Genomic DNA, 14099 nt, shown 5'->3' with positions numbered 1-14099 from the left:
ATATGCAAGGAATCGGTATTGGGCTCTAAGAGTAGCTTTTTAAAGATATTTGGACACCTAATGCCAGTTGAAATCAGTGGAAGTTAGGAACCTAAATACCTTTAAAAATCTGGCCCTAATTCCCTGGGGAATTCAAAACTTTCAGAACTGTAAATCCATGCAGATAATCAGTTATTTTTTTGATACTTTACCCTAGTGTAGACACAAAATGAGCCCAAATGTCTACACCAGAATTTTACAGGCCCCCAGCCCATGTCTTGTGAGCCTGGTTAGCTGCCATGGGTCAATTGGGGGTATTCAGTTGCTGTGTAGCCACACCCTATGGGACTTCGCAGGTGCTCTGTGCCCTGCCTGTGGGTTGGAAAGGGACTCTTCTCCCCAGACCTCAGTAGTTTCCCTGCCCATTGCCTGGATCAATGGGTTGGAGAGGGACAGGCTGCATGATGGGAGGCTGGGGTTGATTCCATCCTAGAAGAGATGCACTTAATTAGTGTGTATTTGTTTCTGATTCTTTGTTACCTAGGTGATCTTCAACGTGAACTTGGTAAGTGTTTCTACTTCTCGAATGCAGCCTTTTCCGTGGCGTTGAAACTATCTCTGGATCTATCAATCTCTCACCCTTCCGCCAGGTGGAGTCGGCAGCAACAAGGTCTGGGTTCAGTGTCAAAGGTTCCTCTTAGCAATACAAACCAGAAAAACTTTGAGACCCCACCCAATAATCTGGGCAAATTTAACTCCTGAGCCTTTTTAAGGCTCTATAATGGCCCCTTTAAGGCTTATAGCGGCACAGCCGTACCCCTGCAGCTGCCCTGCAATGGGCTCTCCCGTGTAGCCGCTCTATGCCGACCTCCCACCAGCATCATTTAACCTCCCCCAACGAGTGGCTGTAGCTATGTCGGTGGCAGAGTGTCTCCCGCCAACATAGCACTGTCCACAGCAGTGCTTTTGTCGGTGAATCTTTTGTCAGTCAGGGGCCTGCTTTTTTCATGCCCTGACTGATAAAAGTTTTACTGACAAAAGTGCTAATGTATGCACAGGGTAAGAGACAAAAGTTCCCACTCACCCGCCCTGAGTGTAACAAAAGAAAACTTTTATTACAAGGAAAAAGGAACCCAGCATTGTTTTGGGAAAACACCACAGCCATGATTCGAAAGCATGTAACCCTGAGCAAACACCCACCCCACAGTACATTGGGCAGTGTCCTTTGCCTCAGTTTCCCACCTTGCCGTGTGAAAATCCAATGAGCGAATGACCTGTAACACGCCACTCCCCTCTCCCGCCACTGCAGCCCACTCACAGGTGGTTGTTCTTAATCAGCCAAGACCCAGAGTTCAGAGGTGCCCTCACATGGATTCACCTCCCACCCCTGAAAAGTGTGTGTGTGTGGGGGGGGGGACAGGGGGAAGGGGACATTGAGCAAGACGTCCGCTGCTGCTTCCACCTCTGCACCTGGCTTGCTGCTGCTGCTGCTATCGCTGTCACCACTGGCCATCGGTGCCAACAGCCCCGGAGCACCCACAGGGAAAAATTAGCGGGTGATCTGCACCCACCCACAGCCAAGCTCCCCCCTCCCCCCAGTGCCCACTGGCAGCCTCGCTGACCAACTCTTCCCCCTCCCTCCCAGTGCCTCCCGCCTGCTGCAAAACAGCTGTTTCACGGCACTCAGCGTGCTCTGGGAAGGAAGGGAAGGAGCGGTGATGTGACACCCTTGGGGGAGGAGGAGGGGAAGAGGCAGGGTGGGGCCGGGGACTTCGGGAAGGGGGTGGAATGAGGTGGGGGGGGGACGGAGCAGGGGCCTCTGTAGCCTCCTACCTGGATGGTTAACAAACAGCCTCCACTGGGGCTGGATTCTTTGATTCATTTGCACATTAACACCAAGGCCTTAAACTGGCATCAGAAGGAGACTGGGAGCCGGTGGAAGGACTGGAACATGGGCCTGAGGGGTTCACTGTGGCCTAAGCCCTGGAGAAGGCCGGCAGCTGCATTCGGTACCAGCTGGAGCCTTCACACTCAGCTGTGGATTCAGTGATCGACAGTAACCCAGCCTGGCGGTGGCAGAGGCAGGGATCACTGGCCAGATTCTTGCCCCCAGGAAGAGGCAGAGTTTCCTAGGGCGGATTGGCGGGTAGCGATCGATCTATTGGGGGTCGATTTATCGCATCTAGTGTAGACGCGATAAATCAATCCCCGAGCGCTCTCCCGTCAACTCCGGTTCTCCACCGCCGTGAGAGGTGCAAGCGGAGTCGACGGGGGAGCGGCAGCGATCGACTCGCCACCATGAGGATGCCGAAGTAAGTCGACCTGAATACGTCGACGTCAGATACGCTATTCCCATAGCTGAAGTTGTGTATCTTAGATCGATCTCCCCCCTCCTCCGCCCCCACCCCTCCACAGTGTAGTCCTGGGCCTAGTGAGCTGGGATGATTAGACACTGATGCTACCTGGTCACCTAGTCTTTGCACCTCGACTTTGGTGAATGGGGGCTGTACAGATTCAATGAAATGAAGGGCAGAGTCTCATCTCGTTCTTCAAAATGTGTCCCTGCTTCTCAATCACTTTGCTCTTGCCCGGGTTCAGCTTAAGCCAGCTGCTCTTCACCCCAGAGCCCTGGTGTTGCTGCATTCGCTCAGCTGAGTTCTCATCCCTCTCTCTGTGTTTGGTTTCAGACTGGAGAAGAAACATCGTCTGCCCAGGTAACTACAGCTCCTATTGCATCGATATCCAAAGCTCCCCTGCCCTGAGACTTCCAGTCCCTCTTTCTCACACAGTTAACATTTTACACTAGCTCTTTGGGGCAGGGATGGCTCTGTAGTAAGGTGAAAAGACTCAAAGGTTTGTGTGGCCAACATTGTGATTTTGGGTGCCCAAGGAGCTCTTTTGTGCCCACTGGAAGCTCAGAGGATTCTCAGCGAGATGCTGTTAGAGTCCCTGATGGGGCTGGAGGCTCAGGGCGGGAGCGGTGGACAAAGGGCTGGGCCAGGGCCAGGTTAATGTCTAGGCTGCTCATTTCAATTTTTAGAAGCCCTAACAGGGTTGCATGGGCCCAGACAGCTGCTGCTGCTGCTCTAGCCGTGGCACAGGTACATGGCAGCCAGCAGGGCTTAGCACATTCACTGCACACAGACCCCCATAGGTCACACACAGAGATACCGAGACCCCATCACACACTGACTGCAACCCCCCAAACACACGGCAGGATCCAAGCTGCATGAGAAGCCAGCAAGGGCACAGAGGGAGCCAGTGTGCGCTCTGGAATTCCTTGGGGAAGATGGGGCAGGAGAGGAGTGGTCTGGGGAGGGGTGAGGTTCGGGAGTGGGAGAGGAATAGAGGGCTGCCCAGGGGATTTCGGGAGTGGTCCCTGTGAGGAATGATTCTTCTGCCAGGGGCCACAGCTGAGGTTGGCTAGTCAAGTCCAGTGAAGACTGTGAGGCGGTTCAGAGGGACCTCTCCCCCCGCAAGCTGTGTGAAAGGGAAACCTGGTGGGATATGAAGTGCCCTGGTGATAAATGAACATATCATGGAGGGGAAAAATTGAGCAACTCTTTCACATTACAGGGTTTGTAAATAAGGGCATCAGCAGCTCAGGGCTTGGCCACACTGGCAGCTGTAGAGCGTTTTGGGTTAAACCAGCTTTCGGAGAGCGCAGTAGGGGAAGCGCCGCAGTCTGTCCACACTGAGAGCTGACAGTACAGGGGCGTGGCCACATTGGCAGCGGCATTGGGAGCGGTGCATTATGGGCAGCTATCCCAGCGTTCAAGTGGCTGCAGCATGCTTTTCAAATGGGCGTGGGGTGGAGTGTGTTGTGTGTATGTGGGGGGAGAGAGAGTGGGTTTTTGGGGTGCTGAGAGTGTGTCAGCACGCTGTCTGTAAGTTCAGACCCCCACCTCTCTCTCCGTCACTCAAAGCAAACAGCAGCTGTTTGTTTTTTTCTCCGAGCTGATAAGCAGCCGGCTCCGAAATGAAGCTTCGAAAGGGCCACTTCCGCATTCCTGCCGGAGTTCTCAACAAAGACAAGAGCGGTCACTTCAGTTACTGGGATGATGGGACATTTCCGGAGGGCAATCAGAGCGCTGTAACGTTACTCCTCGTCCACACTGACGCTGCAGAGTCTCACCCAATACGCAGCAAACCTTATCCCTGCCGGGGAGGTAGAGGACCAGCCGCGCTCTAGCCAGGGAGTCGGAGCACTCTACGTGCCCTGCCAGTGTGGACGGGGAGTGAGGGAGAGCGCTCTGGGGGCTCTATTGCGCTATAACGTGCAAGTGTAGCCAAGGCCTCAGTAATGCAACCTGGAATTCACTGTGGCCAGCTTGACAAAACCCTCTGCTCACTGCGCAGCTCTGGGGAAAAGGTCAAACAAAATCTGAGAATCCATAAAAGGGGGATGGTGAACAACATGGAGATATTATACAGCCGTGATATAAATCAGTGTTTTGCCCTCATCGGGACTACTGTGTTGGGTAATTCTCACCCCACCTCAGAAAGGGTACCGAAGAAGAAAAGGGGGCTCAGAGAAAGGCAATGAGAATCAGCACGAGGAGAGATTGAAAACACGGGGGATTTTTACCTTTAAAAGAGAGGAGCAAGAGGGGACATGATACAAGCACAGAATATTGCACAACCCCCCTGAACAGAAGATGATTTAGGTTGAAATGTCCAACACTTGGTAGTTAGGAAATGCCAGTTTTATGCTGGCCTGTACGCCCTTAATTCTCGCCCCTTGTGCATCCATCCTGGGCAGTGAAAGAATGAGGCAGGGGTCCTGTGGCAAAAACAGTGTGTGATCATGTAATTGGAGATTGTATCATAAAGCACACACAGGGGACACTGGCTAATGGGCCAACCCCAGGGACACAATATGTTGCCAGAGAACAGCAGGGTAGCGGGAGTGGAGAAAGGAGCTTTTCAGGCAATAACAGCAGAGGTGAAAGGAAGCCGATACGCCCTGGTACGGCCCTACTGGCAAGCCGCAGCGGTGAGTTATATGGGCTCGTGGCTCCAGCAATATTGAGGGCCCGGCTCCACCAATGTTCGGGGCCAGGTCTCCCCCTGGCCCCACCTGCCACCCCGCCTCCGTGCCTCCTCCGAGTGTCCCCCGGCCCCACCTTGTTGCCCCCTTTGCACCTCCCTGGGCCCCAGAGCAGAGTGTCTCTGTCTCTCCCCTGCAGCTCCTTGCTACCTCCCTTCATCATCTGCTGGCGCAGGGTCCTAGTGCCCCCATTTAACTAGCGGCAGGGCAGGCTGCCCTTCCCCTGCCCTTCCTGCTCAGACCCTTTCATTTCCCGGCGGGACCCTCCACCAACACAGGCCCTCCCTGCCCGCAGTCACCACTCCTGCCCCACGCTGGGCAAGGGCTGAGTGAGTGAGGGGTGTGTGTGTCTGTTAATATGTGTCTGCTGAGTTAGTCTGGTCTTTGCCAGAGTCAGACGGGAAGATGAACCATCCAGCTTTGGAAATTAACAAGACAGCAGAGGAATATGAGCCAAAAAAACGGACACACGTTATTTGCCTTTGCTCATTTTTGCACCACAAACCACATGCTTGCCAGAGAGTTTTCTTTATCTTTTGCTTGTGCTAAGAATCAGTGCACTAAAAGAGACATCTGTGCTGGCCACACACCCAACTCCTAAACTATATGGCACAGGCTGGGACAGGACAGATGGGTCAGTGAAGGAGGTAAAAGCCTGAGCAATAGGTCAGGGTCCGTAGGCTTGGGAAGGGTAACATGGACATGAGTTTGGTGGTGGGGAGAGAAGACTGGACTGAGACTCCAAGGATCCTTTGGAAAATGGGGCCTAGGCACTTTGGGGATTTTGAAAATTGGACCCAAAGCCAAAAAGTTCATGCTCATTCTCGATCTTTAGTTAAGGAGGGTGACCCCTGACCCCAGTAGACTGTCTGCAGGGACAAAAACCTGTTACAGTGGACAACTCGGAAGGGAAAATATCAAATCTTCTCCTCTGCCCCAGCCTTTATATCATATTCACAGGAGCCAAAAGAAAACCTTTTTCTCCCATCCAGGGCTGCCGATGGGTGCGGGGTGGGGAGGCAAAAGGGGCAACTGCCCTGGGGCCTGGAGATTATTAAGGGACCGTGACGGTGGCCAGAGCCCCGGGCCCTTTAAATCACCGCCAGAGTCCTGGGCGGTGGACCGGTCAGCACTGAAGGGCTGGATGAGGGAAACTATCCCTCAATTCTGTTGGCAGCACTGCTCCCATCCCTTTCAAAATTCCCCTTCATGCCTCAGGCCTACTCCCATTGAATTCCAGGGGAGATTGGCCAGCGACATGAATGGCAGCTGGACCAGGTCTTTGTTAGCAGGCTTGCAGTGTCACTTCAGAGTGTCAGAAGGGAAAGTCTAATTTATGATTATTAATAATTATAAAAGTGACAGAAATCCTGCTCAGGAAAAAAAGAGTCTGTTAAAATTGTAGCTACTGACAGAGGAATGCTCACACGTGTATTTGGGGATTGTTTACTTTATTCTGAACTCTACAAATTATCTTTTTCCCAGTGTAACATTTTATACGCATAAGGGGCCACTCAGTCATTCCCAGAACGCTGGACATTTCCAGACTGTCGGGATTGGTTTGGGCCCACCCGTGTCACCCCATCCTCACTGGTGTGATGGTGCAGGTGAGGTTATGCCGCATGGGGGACACCATTTTTCAGAGATGGAGGGGGCGGAGTGATGTCCCCCATCCAACACTGGACAAAATCACATCCATTTTAGACCCTGTGCTGGACAGCGGACAAACCTCTCAAACAGAGGCCTGGCCATTTTAATCCCAGATGAGTGGCCTCCCTCTATACAACACTAATTTCTGTTAATATGCTTGTTCAGATGAGCACTCAATTCTGATTCTGTGTTTTCAGGGCTGGGAAGTGCTGCACAACCTGTACAAGAAGGTAACTGAAGTTCAGATTCTATCAATGTCCCAATCTCAGCTGCTGTTAGAACGTTTTGCTTCCTTCCCCTGACGGTGGCCGTGGGAGGGGAGTTCATTGATCAAGGCAGAGCTCACCAGCGTCCTGCATTTCACAGCACGTCGGGATGGGAGGAAGGTTGTGTAGCCATGGCCTAACGTACAGCAGTAAATCCAGACACTATTGTGTCTACTCCTCCTGTCCCTCCTCTGCCTTCATGTGCAGTGCGACCTGCCCAGCCTGGCTGCACAGCCACTGACATGTCCTAGCCCCTATCACGGGGCCAAAGACACAGCTCCTTCTACCCGCCCGCTCATCAGGGCTGTTCCTGCTCACATCCCCCTCCCTGCCTGAGGCCCTGGGGGCCAGAGCCATGGTCTGTGCAACAGGAGCAAATTGAATTACGGGTCTGTTCTTAAATGCCCAGCAACTGAGGATTAAAAATTCAGAGTTTGGAAAGAGAGGAAATGAAGTGTAAATGCTAAAATTCAGAGATTAGAGAGAGAAACAAAGATATTTCAAGTGATAAAATGGGGAGGGGAGGAAATAAAATATGCCCAGTGACGAGAACCCTGGTGCTAGAGTACAGGGAGAGCACAGTGGGAAATCATGAGAGTGCAAAGAGGGAGACACATCGGGATTGGGAAGGGCCCAGAGATTGAGGGATGGGGCAGCATTTGGAGGGTCTGGAGGACAGGCAATGCCTGGCAGGAACAGGAGGGTGGGGAGAGCAGCAGGCCATCAGCTGAATGAGGCCGGTGGGGAGGCAGTAGGAGTGGGGTAGGTGGAAGGGCCTGGAGGTTTGGTGATGGTGGCTGCTTGGAGGGAACAGGCTGGTGAGTTGCTGTTTTCACACTCCCAGCAAACTCTCTATAACCTTTCACTTCCTGCTGCCCTGGGCCTCCCCTGACCCATATCCTCCTCATCCATTATGGTTTTCTCTCCCCTCTGGGATCCCTTCCTTCATGTCCCCATTCACCTCTCTGCTCGCTCTCCCTCCTTCCCCTCCTGCTCCTTCTCCCCCAGCACTCCCCTTGCTCTCACGTATGGCTGAGGGTGCAGGGATGGGAGGCATCTATTCTCTCCCCATAGCAATGCTCTCTCTCATCTGGGAATGTGGGTTTAAGATGGGAAACTGCCCTGGAGAGATGTGGAGCAGGACAGGAAAGAGCCTGAGTCCCAGACCTGGCTGAAGTGACCGTTTGGCTGCACGGCTGGCCCACCTCTGCCCGGGGTGTGACTCTCCCCTGCGCTGTGCTGACATCTCAGAGCTGCTCCCCATTCAGAGCTGACGGGTAAATCCTGGAGGAAGGAGATTCCCTGAGTCACTCCCCAGCTGGGGCAGATTCTGTCACTGACGCCATCAAACCCTCCCCCAGGGCCGAGCTCTGCCCCTGACGCTCTGATTCTCTCTCCCCAGCGAATGTGACTCTGGATCCAGACACGGCTCATCCCGAACTCGTCCTGTCTGAGGGTGGGAAAAGTGTGAGATGGGGAAACACGCGGCAGCGACTGCCCGACACCCCTGAGAGATTTGACACTGCGCCCTGGGTGCTGGGCTGTGAGGGATTCACCGCGGGGAGACATTGCTGGGAGGTGGAGGTGGGGGGTGGGGGATACTGGGCTGTGGGGGTGGCCAGAGACTCTGTGGGGAGGAAGGGACGGATCAGCCTCAGCCCTGAGGGGGGGATCTGGGCTGTGGAGCGGTGGGGGGGTCAGTTCCGGGCTCTCACCTCCCCTGAGACCCCCCTGCCCCGGAGCCGGGCCCCCAGCAGGATCCGGGTTTGTCTGGACTGTGGCCGGGGGCAGGTGACATTTATCGATGCTGGTGACGAGGCCCCGATCTTCACTTTCCCGCCGGGCTCCGTCCCTGGGGAGAGAATCCGCCCCTGGCTCTGGGTGTGGCCGGGATCCCGGCTCCGCCTGCGTCCCTGAGACCCACAGCAGAGGGGGGAAGCGGCAATCAGCCTCTCTACCCCATGGTTTCCAGACTCTATGGTCTTGGAGGACTCCCATCTAGCCAGTCCCTGGCCCCTCATCTCTATGACCCCTGAAAGCTCCTTCCCCTCCCTCCCTCCCTGCAGCCCCAGGGATGGGAGGGGGAGGGGGAGGAACCCCTGGGGCTGCAGGAGGGGCAGAGGCGCCCTGAGGGGCAGAGGTGGGGGCTGGGCAGGGGGCAGAACTAACAGCCGGGCTGGGGACAGGCAGAGGTGGGGGCTGGGCAGGGACCCAACAGGAATCAATCAGGGTTTGTGGGGCTGGGGAGAAGCAGCAGCAGCAGGGAGCGGTTTGTACAGATGTGTCCTTAGATCCCATTGGGGTCTCCCAGCCTGGGATCAACAATTGGGGAAGGGATAAAATCAGGGAAAGAAGAGAGCAGCCAAGGGGGATGATCTGTGACAGGGAGGAGAGACACAGGAAAATAACCAGGGCTGGAAAGTGAGGGCTAGAACAATAATGAATAGAAAAGGACAGTAGGAAAGGAAAGGGAACGTGAGCAGGACGGGGAGATTTATGACGTGTTACTGAAATTGAGACTGTCACTGATTAATTCCCTATATTAATTCCTGGCCATTGGTGCTATTTTAGTGCCCTAAAGAAAACTGTTCTCAGTAGCTGGGGATCTCCTGGCCAGGCTCCTGCGGTCATTAAAGCTCCTTCTCTGCTCCTTTTACTTTGCTACTTTGCAGCTATTTACTGTAAATAAACCATTACAAACAATTCTTCTTGTTTGTTCCACTTTAATGTCCCAGCTGCAGGTGCTGGGGGCAGCGTCATGGGATTTGCTTCCCAACTTGGCTGTGTCCCCGCAACCTCCACAGGTAATATTGTGCCTCTAGGAAGAGACTTTGGGTTTTACTGGGATGTGTCACTCTCCAGCCTGTGCTCGGTCTCTGTCCTGTGCACACCCGTGTCAATGAGGAATTGCTCAGCTGTGCTCTGCAGAGAGGTGACTGGTTGCACAGGGGACAAGCCATGAAGGGACTCGGGCGTTGCAATGCTGAGCGTCACAGTGAGTAATGTTTAGGCAGGGAGACAATCACAGGAACAGCAGCACTGTGACCCTCAGAGCTGAGTCAGGGGCCTGAACTCCCAAGACAATCCATGGGCAACACAGGCACCTTTCCATGCTATTCACAAAAGCCACCACAGTAGGCGGGGAGCCATGTAAGCTGGCCAATGGGAGATGCCGACAAGGGGGGAAGGGGTGTCCTAAACCACAACCATCTCACAGATAGGTGCCTAAATCTGGGCTGCTGAGGTTTGTCTGTCTCTGCTTGGCAACCCACAGACAGGAACCCACCCCCTGACATCCGGGGCCTCCAGTCACGGCTGCTGCCAGTGCCCGGTAGTGCTGGCAGCGGCTGGGAGCCATGGGCCCTTTGAAATCGCCCCAGGAGGCTGCAGGGCTCCTCGGCGCACGCGCTGGGTGGGTGCAGTGGAACAGTAGGGGAAGGAAACGCCCCGCATCAGGAGCCACGCTGGGCAGGGTGGGGGGAAAGAAGAAGCCCATGACCGCAGAAGAAGGTGCAGGGCTGAAGCCCTGACCCCCCTGTATGCGGAGCTGGCCTGAGCCCCTCCCTCTCCCGTGCCCCTTGCAGGGAGCTGGCTCTCACTCTCAGGCTATGGAGAAATTCAGCCCAAATCTACTCACCTTGGTATCTCCATTTCCCCCATCACCACACAGCCATGAAGGGATTCAGCATAGGAGGCAGGGTCAGCAGTAGCATCATTTGGCAGGTGGGATCTAGGGCACCCAGAGGTGAAGTGACTTTCCCAGGACTAAGCAGGGAGTCAGTGGCAGAGTAGAGAACCAAACCCAGGACACCTGAGCCCCAAGCCTGTGCCTGAACCACTAGGCCACCCTTCCTACCCGAGGAGGGGGAACCTCTTCTGCGGGCTCTAGACAGAGCCACCAGGAGGTGGGGAGCAGAGAGAAATGGGTAAATGGACATGGGTGGGAAGCAAGGAATGGGAAACACCAGGAAGGGGAGGGAGCAAGGACTTAGAGAAGAAATAAGAGGGAGGGAAAGGGGCAGGGAGAGCGATAGGAAGGGAGAGGAGAAAAGAAGAAGGGAGAGGGGAAAGACTCCCCACTGCTTGTGCCTCCCATCCACCTTCTTCCCACAGCCAACAGAGGTATCACTGAAGACAGCTTGTAGCTGAGTGTAATGATTTTAATACACTGTAATTCATGATGACGTAATGATGTCGTTCATTACTATTTTAATAATCATGACATTGTTAGGATACCAATGATAGACACACATTCAATAACTAGAATATGAAGGAAGTGTGTGTATAAATATGCTGAAAATTGTCAGTTCTGGGGGGAGGCTGAGCCAAACACACACACTTCTCACGCTTAAGGCAGGAGAGGGCAGAAAGGAGTGAGCAGTGTGCAGGAGTCACTCGGGGAAGGGGACCTAGGGGGAGGGGGCAGAGCGGGGGCAGGAAGAGGTGGAGTGGGGCAAAGTGGGGGCTTGGCCTTGGGGAAGGGAGTGGAGCTGAGATGCGGCACTCATCAGCACAACCAAAAGCAAGCACCTATGGTGTGTGGGGTGGTATCGGTTATGGCAAAGGCAGCCGCGTGGGCATGTGGAATCCCTGGCCATGCCAGAAGAGCGCCCCCCGCAGGGCAGCCGGCATCTCGCTGGGCACCAGCCAGCAAAGGTGCAGCACCACCCAAATATCCAGCGGACGGAGTCCACGTGGGCGCGGCTTGTGCATGCGGGTACCAGCACGGGCCCATTGACTATTCTGCCCTGGGGCCCGGAATTGCTGTTGGTGGGCCTGGGGGGACTGCGCTCATGTCCTGCTTGGGGCCCACAGCCCGGCTCCATGTGCATTCCCATAGCTTGTCCTCTCTGTCCATTTCCCTGTCAGCTCACTGTGCTGTTTTAGATAAATGATGGCACTCATTTAGGGGGCTTCCCTTGGGTAACTGATAGAGATTTATGGTGTGAATTCTCACTGGCACAGTACTTTAAAAATCTTAAGCAGGCCAGCCCCCCCCCAATTATGAGATTTAATAATAATAATAATAATAATAAATAGTAAATATTAGTATTATTTTATTTGCCTTTTGGTGTCTCAGAGGTTTATACTGTACTGGGGTGAAATTTTTAAGTGTTTCTCTGCAACGAAGAAAGCTAGATACTTCCTTTGTTTAGAAAACAAAAGCCGAGAGTCTCACCTCCTCACATGCTTCCAGGAGCTGGGGCTTCATCAGACACACCAAATATTGCAAGACTCGTGATTAAATCATGAAAGTTGGCGATGCTGCAGCCCCTTTCCACTGAGCCAAAGCAGCATTAGTGTAAATGAGAATTGGGTCTTGAAAACACTGATTACAGCTTAACCAAGCTTTTAGCCTCTGAGTTTATTATCATAAGGCTTGGAAGGATGAGCTTTTATTCATAAATGTTGGCAAACCTTGCTTTTGCTGTCTACACACAGACCAATGAAAAAATATTTCAATTGATAATAAATGATAATTACAGATATGCAAAGTAAGAACAAGGCTGCTTGAGAACTTATTTGAGTTTGATTGAAGGAGAGTGACTCTGCAAAGATGCGACCATCTGTGTTTTCATGGTTATAAAGCTTCAACTTTTTGAATCTCGGTGTCTATGGGCATTAGATCACTGTGCTCTGACTCGCTATTGACGTATCCCCCCATCATTTCCCGCAACTGTGAAAACTGAAATGGAGAACAATTGGAAAGAAATGCTAAAACCGAAATTTTTGTGCAATTGTCAAAATTTAACTCAATAAATAAGGAAAAAAATGCTTAAAACTAGCTGTAATACTATCCATTAATAGTCTATACATATATCTCAGTGATTTCTGCTAAGCCTGACTATCCCTCCGTAGACACACAGACTCTGGTCCTTCAAGGGCATCGTCCTCGGGGGACGCCCACCCGCCACAGGGCCCGAGGGGCCCATGTCACAGCGACGCCTGCAGGCTGGAATGTTCCCCGTGGGCTCCTCCCCGCCCAGCAGCAGCCGAGTCAGCGCCAGGAAGGGAAACACCCGGTTCCTGCTGCAGGAGCGGCCCAGGCAGACCCCGGCCGGCCTCGCTCGGCTTCTCTCCTGCAGTTCATGTGGCCGGTTCCGTCCCGGGAGGAGCCTGGCGCGTGACCTGGGGCTGGCCCCTGGGGGCGGGGCTTCTGCCTTGTTTGGTGGGTTGGGTTTTAATTTCCCTCCCGAGAGTGCAATTGGCTCCCAGTTCCCCAATCGGCTTTAAAAAAAGCTGTAAAGGCTCGTTACTGCGCCTGCGCCATGTTTGGTTTCGGTTTCGGGATCCCCTGGGTGCTGCTGGCCCCGCCCCTCGCTTCTCCTGCAGCGCCGCGTGGCTGCGGGCGCCGGGCTCGGGTGCAGGGGCCTTGACTTGTTCGTATGGGGCCTACTGGCTGCCTCAATCCTGCACTCCCCACCCTCACGTGGCTGCGCCTGGCTCACTGCAGGGGGGTTCTTGGTTTTGGGGGGGGGGGGGGGACAGCAGTAGCTGCAGTGGGGCAGTATCGATTTACCTGCCTTTGCCCTGCTCCCCTGGCAGTTGCAGTGCACCTGGGGGGGACACACAGGCTTTGTGGGGGCGGGAGGACACACAGGCTTTGTGGCGGGGGGGGCAGGCGGAGGCTGCAGCAGGGTTCGGGGGAGTTGGAGGGATTGGCCCAGCTGGACTGGGGACGGGGGGGTGGCCCCACTGGGCTGGTAAGGGGAGTGGCACCCAGTGTCCTCTGCTAATTGTTGGTCAGCGTTAGGGCGTCTGAGGTGCCCCAGCTGGGGGTGGGGTCTAGTGGGGGTCTGCTCCAGTTGTGAAATGGCTCTCTGTGTGCTAGGTCAGTTCAGAGTGGGGATGCTTTATAAATATGGAAGTAGGAAATCTGTCCCCATAGAGAATATCCTGCCCCTAGGAGGAGAGTTTGGGGTTTACTGGGATGTGTCACTCCCCAGCCTGTGCAGCTCCTGGCCACAGGTATCTGGTTAAAGCCACCAGCTGCTCCATCCTGCCCACAGAGAACGGTGGAAGATGTGGAACAGGAGACATCCTCTCCCCTGCCCAGGAAGAACCATTAATAGAAACCTTCCCACCCCAAGGCAAAGGAAGGAGGAGGTAGCAGCCTTGGAGGTAGAGCCTCTCCCTAAATACAGAAACAGGGA

At 54.1% G+C, this 14099-nt stretch overlaps 2 protein-coding genes across 2 annotated transcripts in view; one reads left to right on the top strand and one right to left on the bottom strand.

Moving 5' to 3' along the window:
• LOC141998461 (butyrophilin subfamily 1 member A1-like) overlaps window positions 1-8862 on the top strand; it is a 33874-nt gene extending 25012 nt beyond the window's left edge. Inside the window, exons 8-11 of the mRNA XM_074971312.1 lie at window positions 524-544; window positions 2667-2693; window positions 6877-6909; window positions 8348-8862. Coding sequence (XP_074827413.1) covers window positions 524-544; window positions 2667-2693; window positions 6877-6909; window positions 8348-8862 — 596 coding nt within the window. The remainder of the gene's footprint in view (window positions 1-523; window positions 545-2666; window positions 2694-6876; window positions 6910-8347) is intronic.
• LOC141998490 (zinc finger protein RFP-like) overlaps window positions 1-14099 on the bottom strand; it is a 208131-nt gene that overhangs the window by 184224 nt on the left and 9808 nt on the right. The window lies entirely within an intron of this gene.

This window comes from Natator depressus, chromosome 14 (assembly GCF_965152275.1).
Source record: "Natator depressus isolate rNatDep1 chromosome 14, rNatDep2.hap1, whole genome shotgun sequence".
In the NCBI taxonomy this organism is placed as follows: Eukaryota; Metazoa; Chordata; order Testudines; family Cheloniidae; genus Natator; species Natator depressus.
The sequence above is the reverse complement of the archived record's forward strand: the minus strand, read 5'-3'. Positions and strand labels throughout refer to the sequence as shown.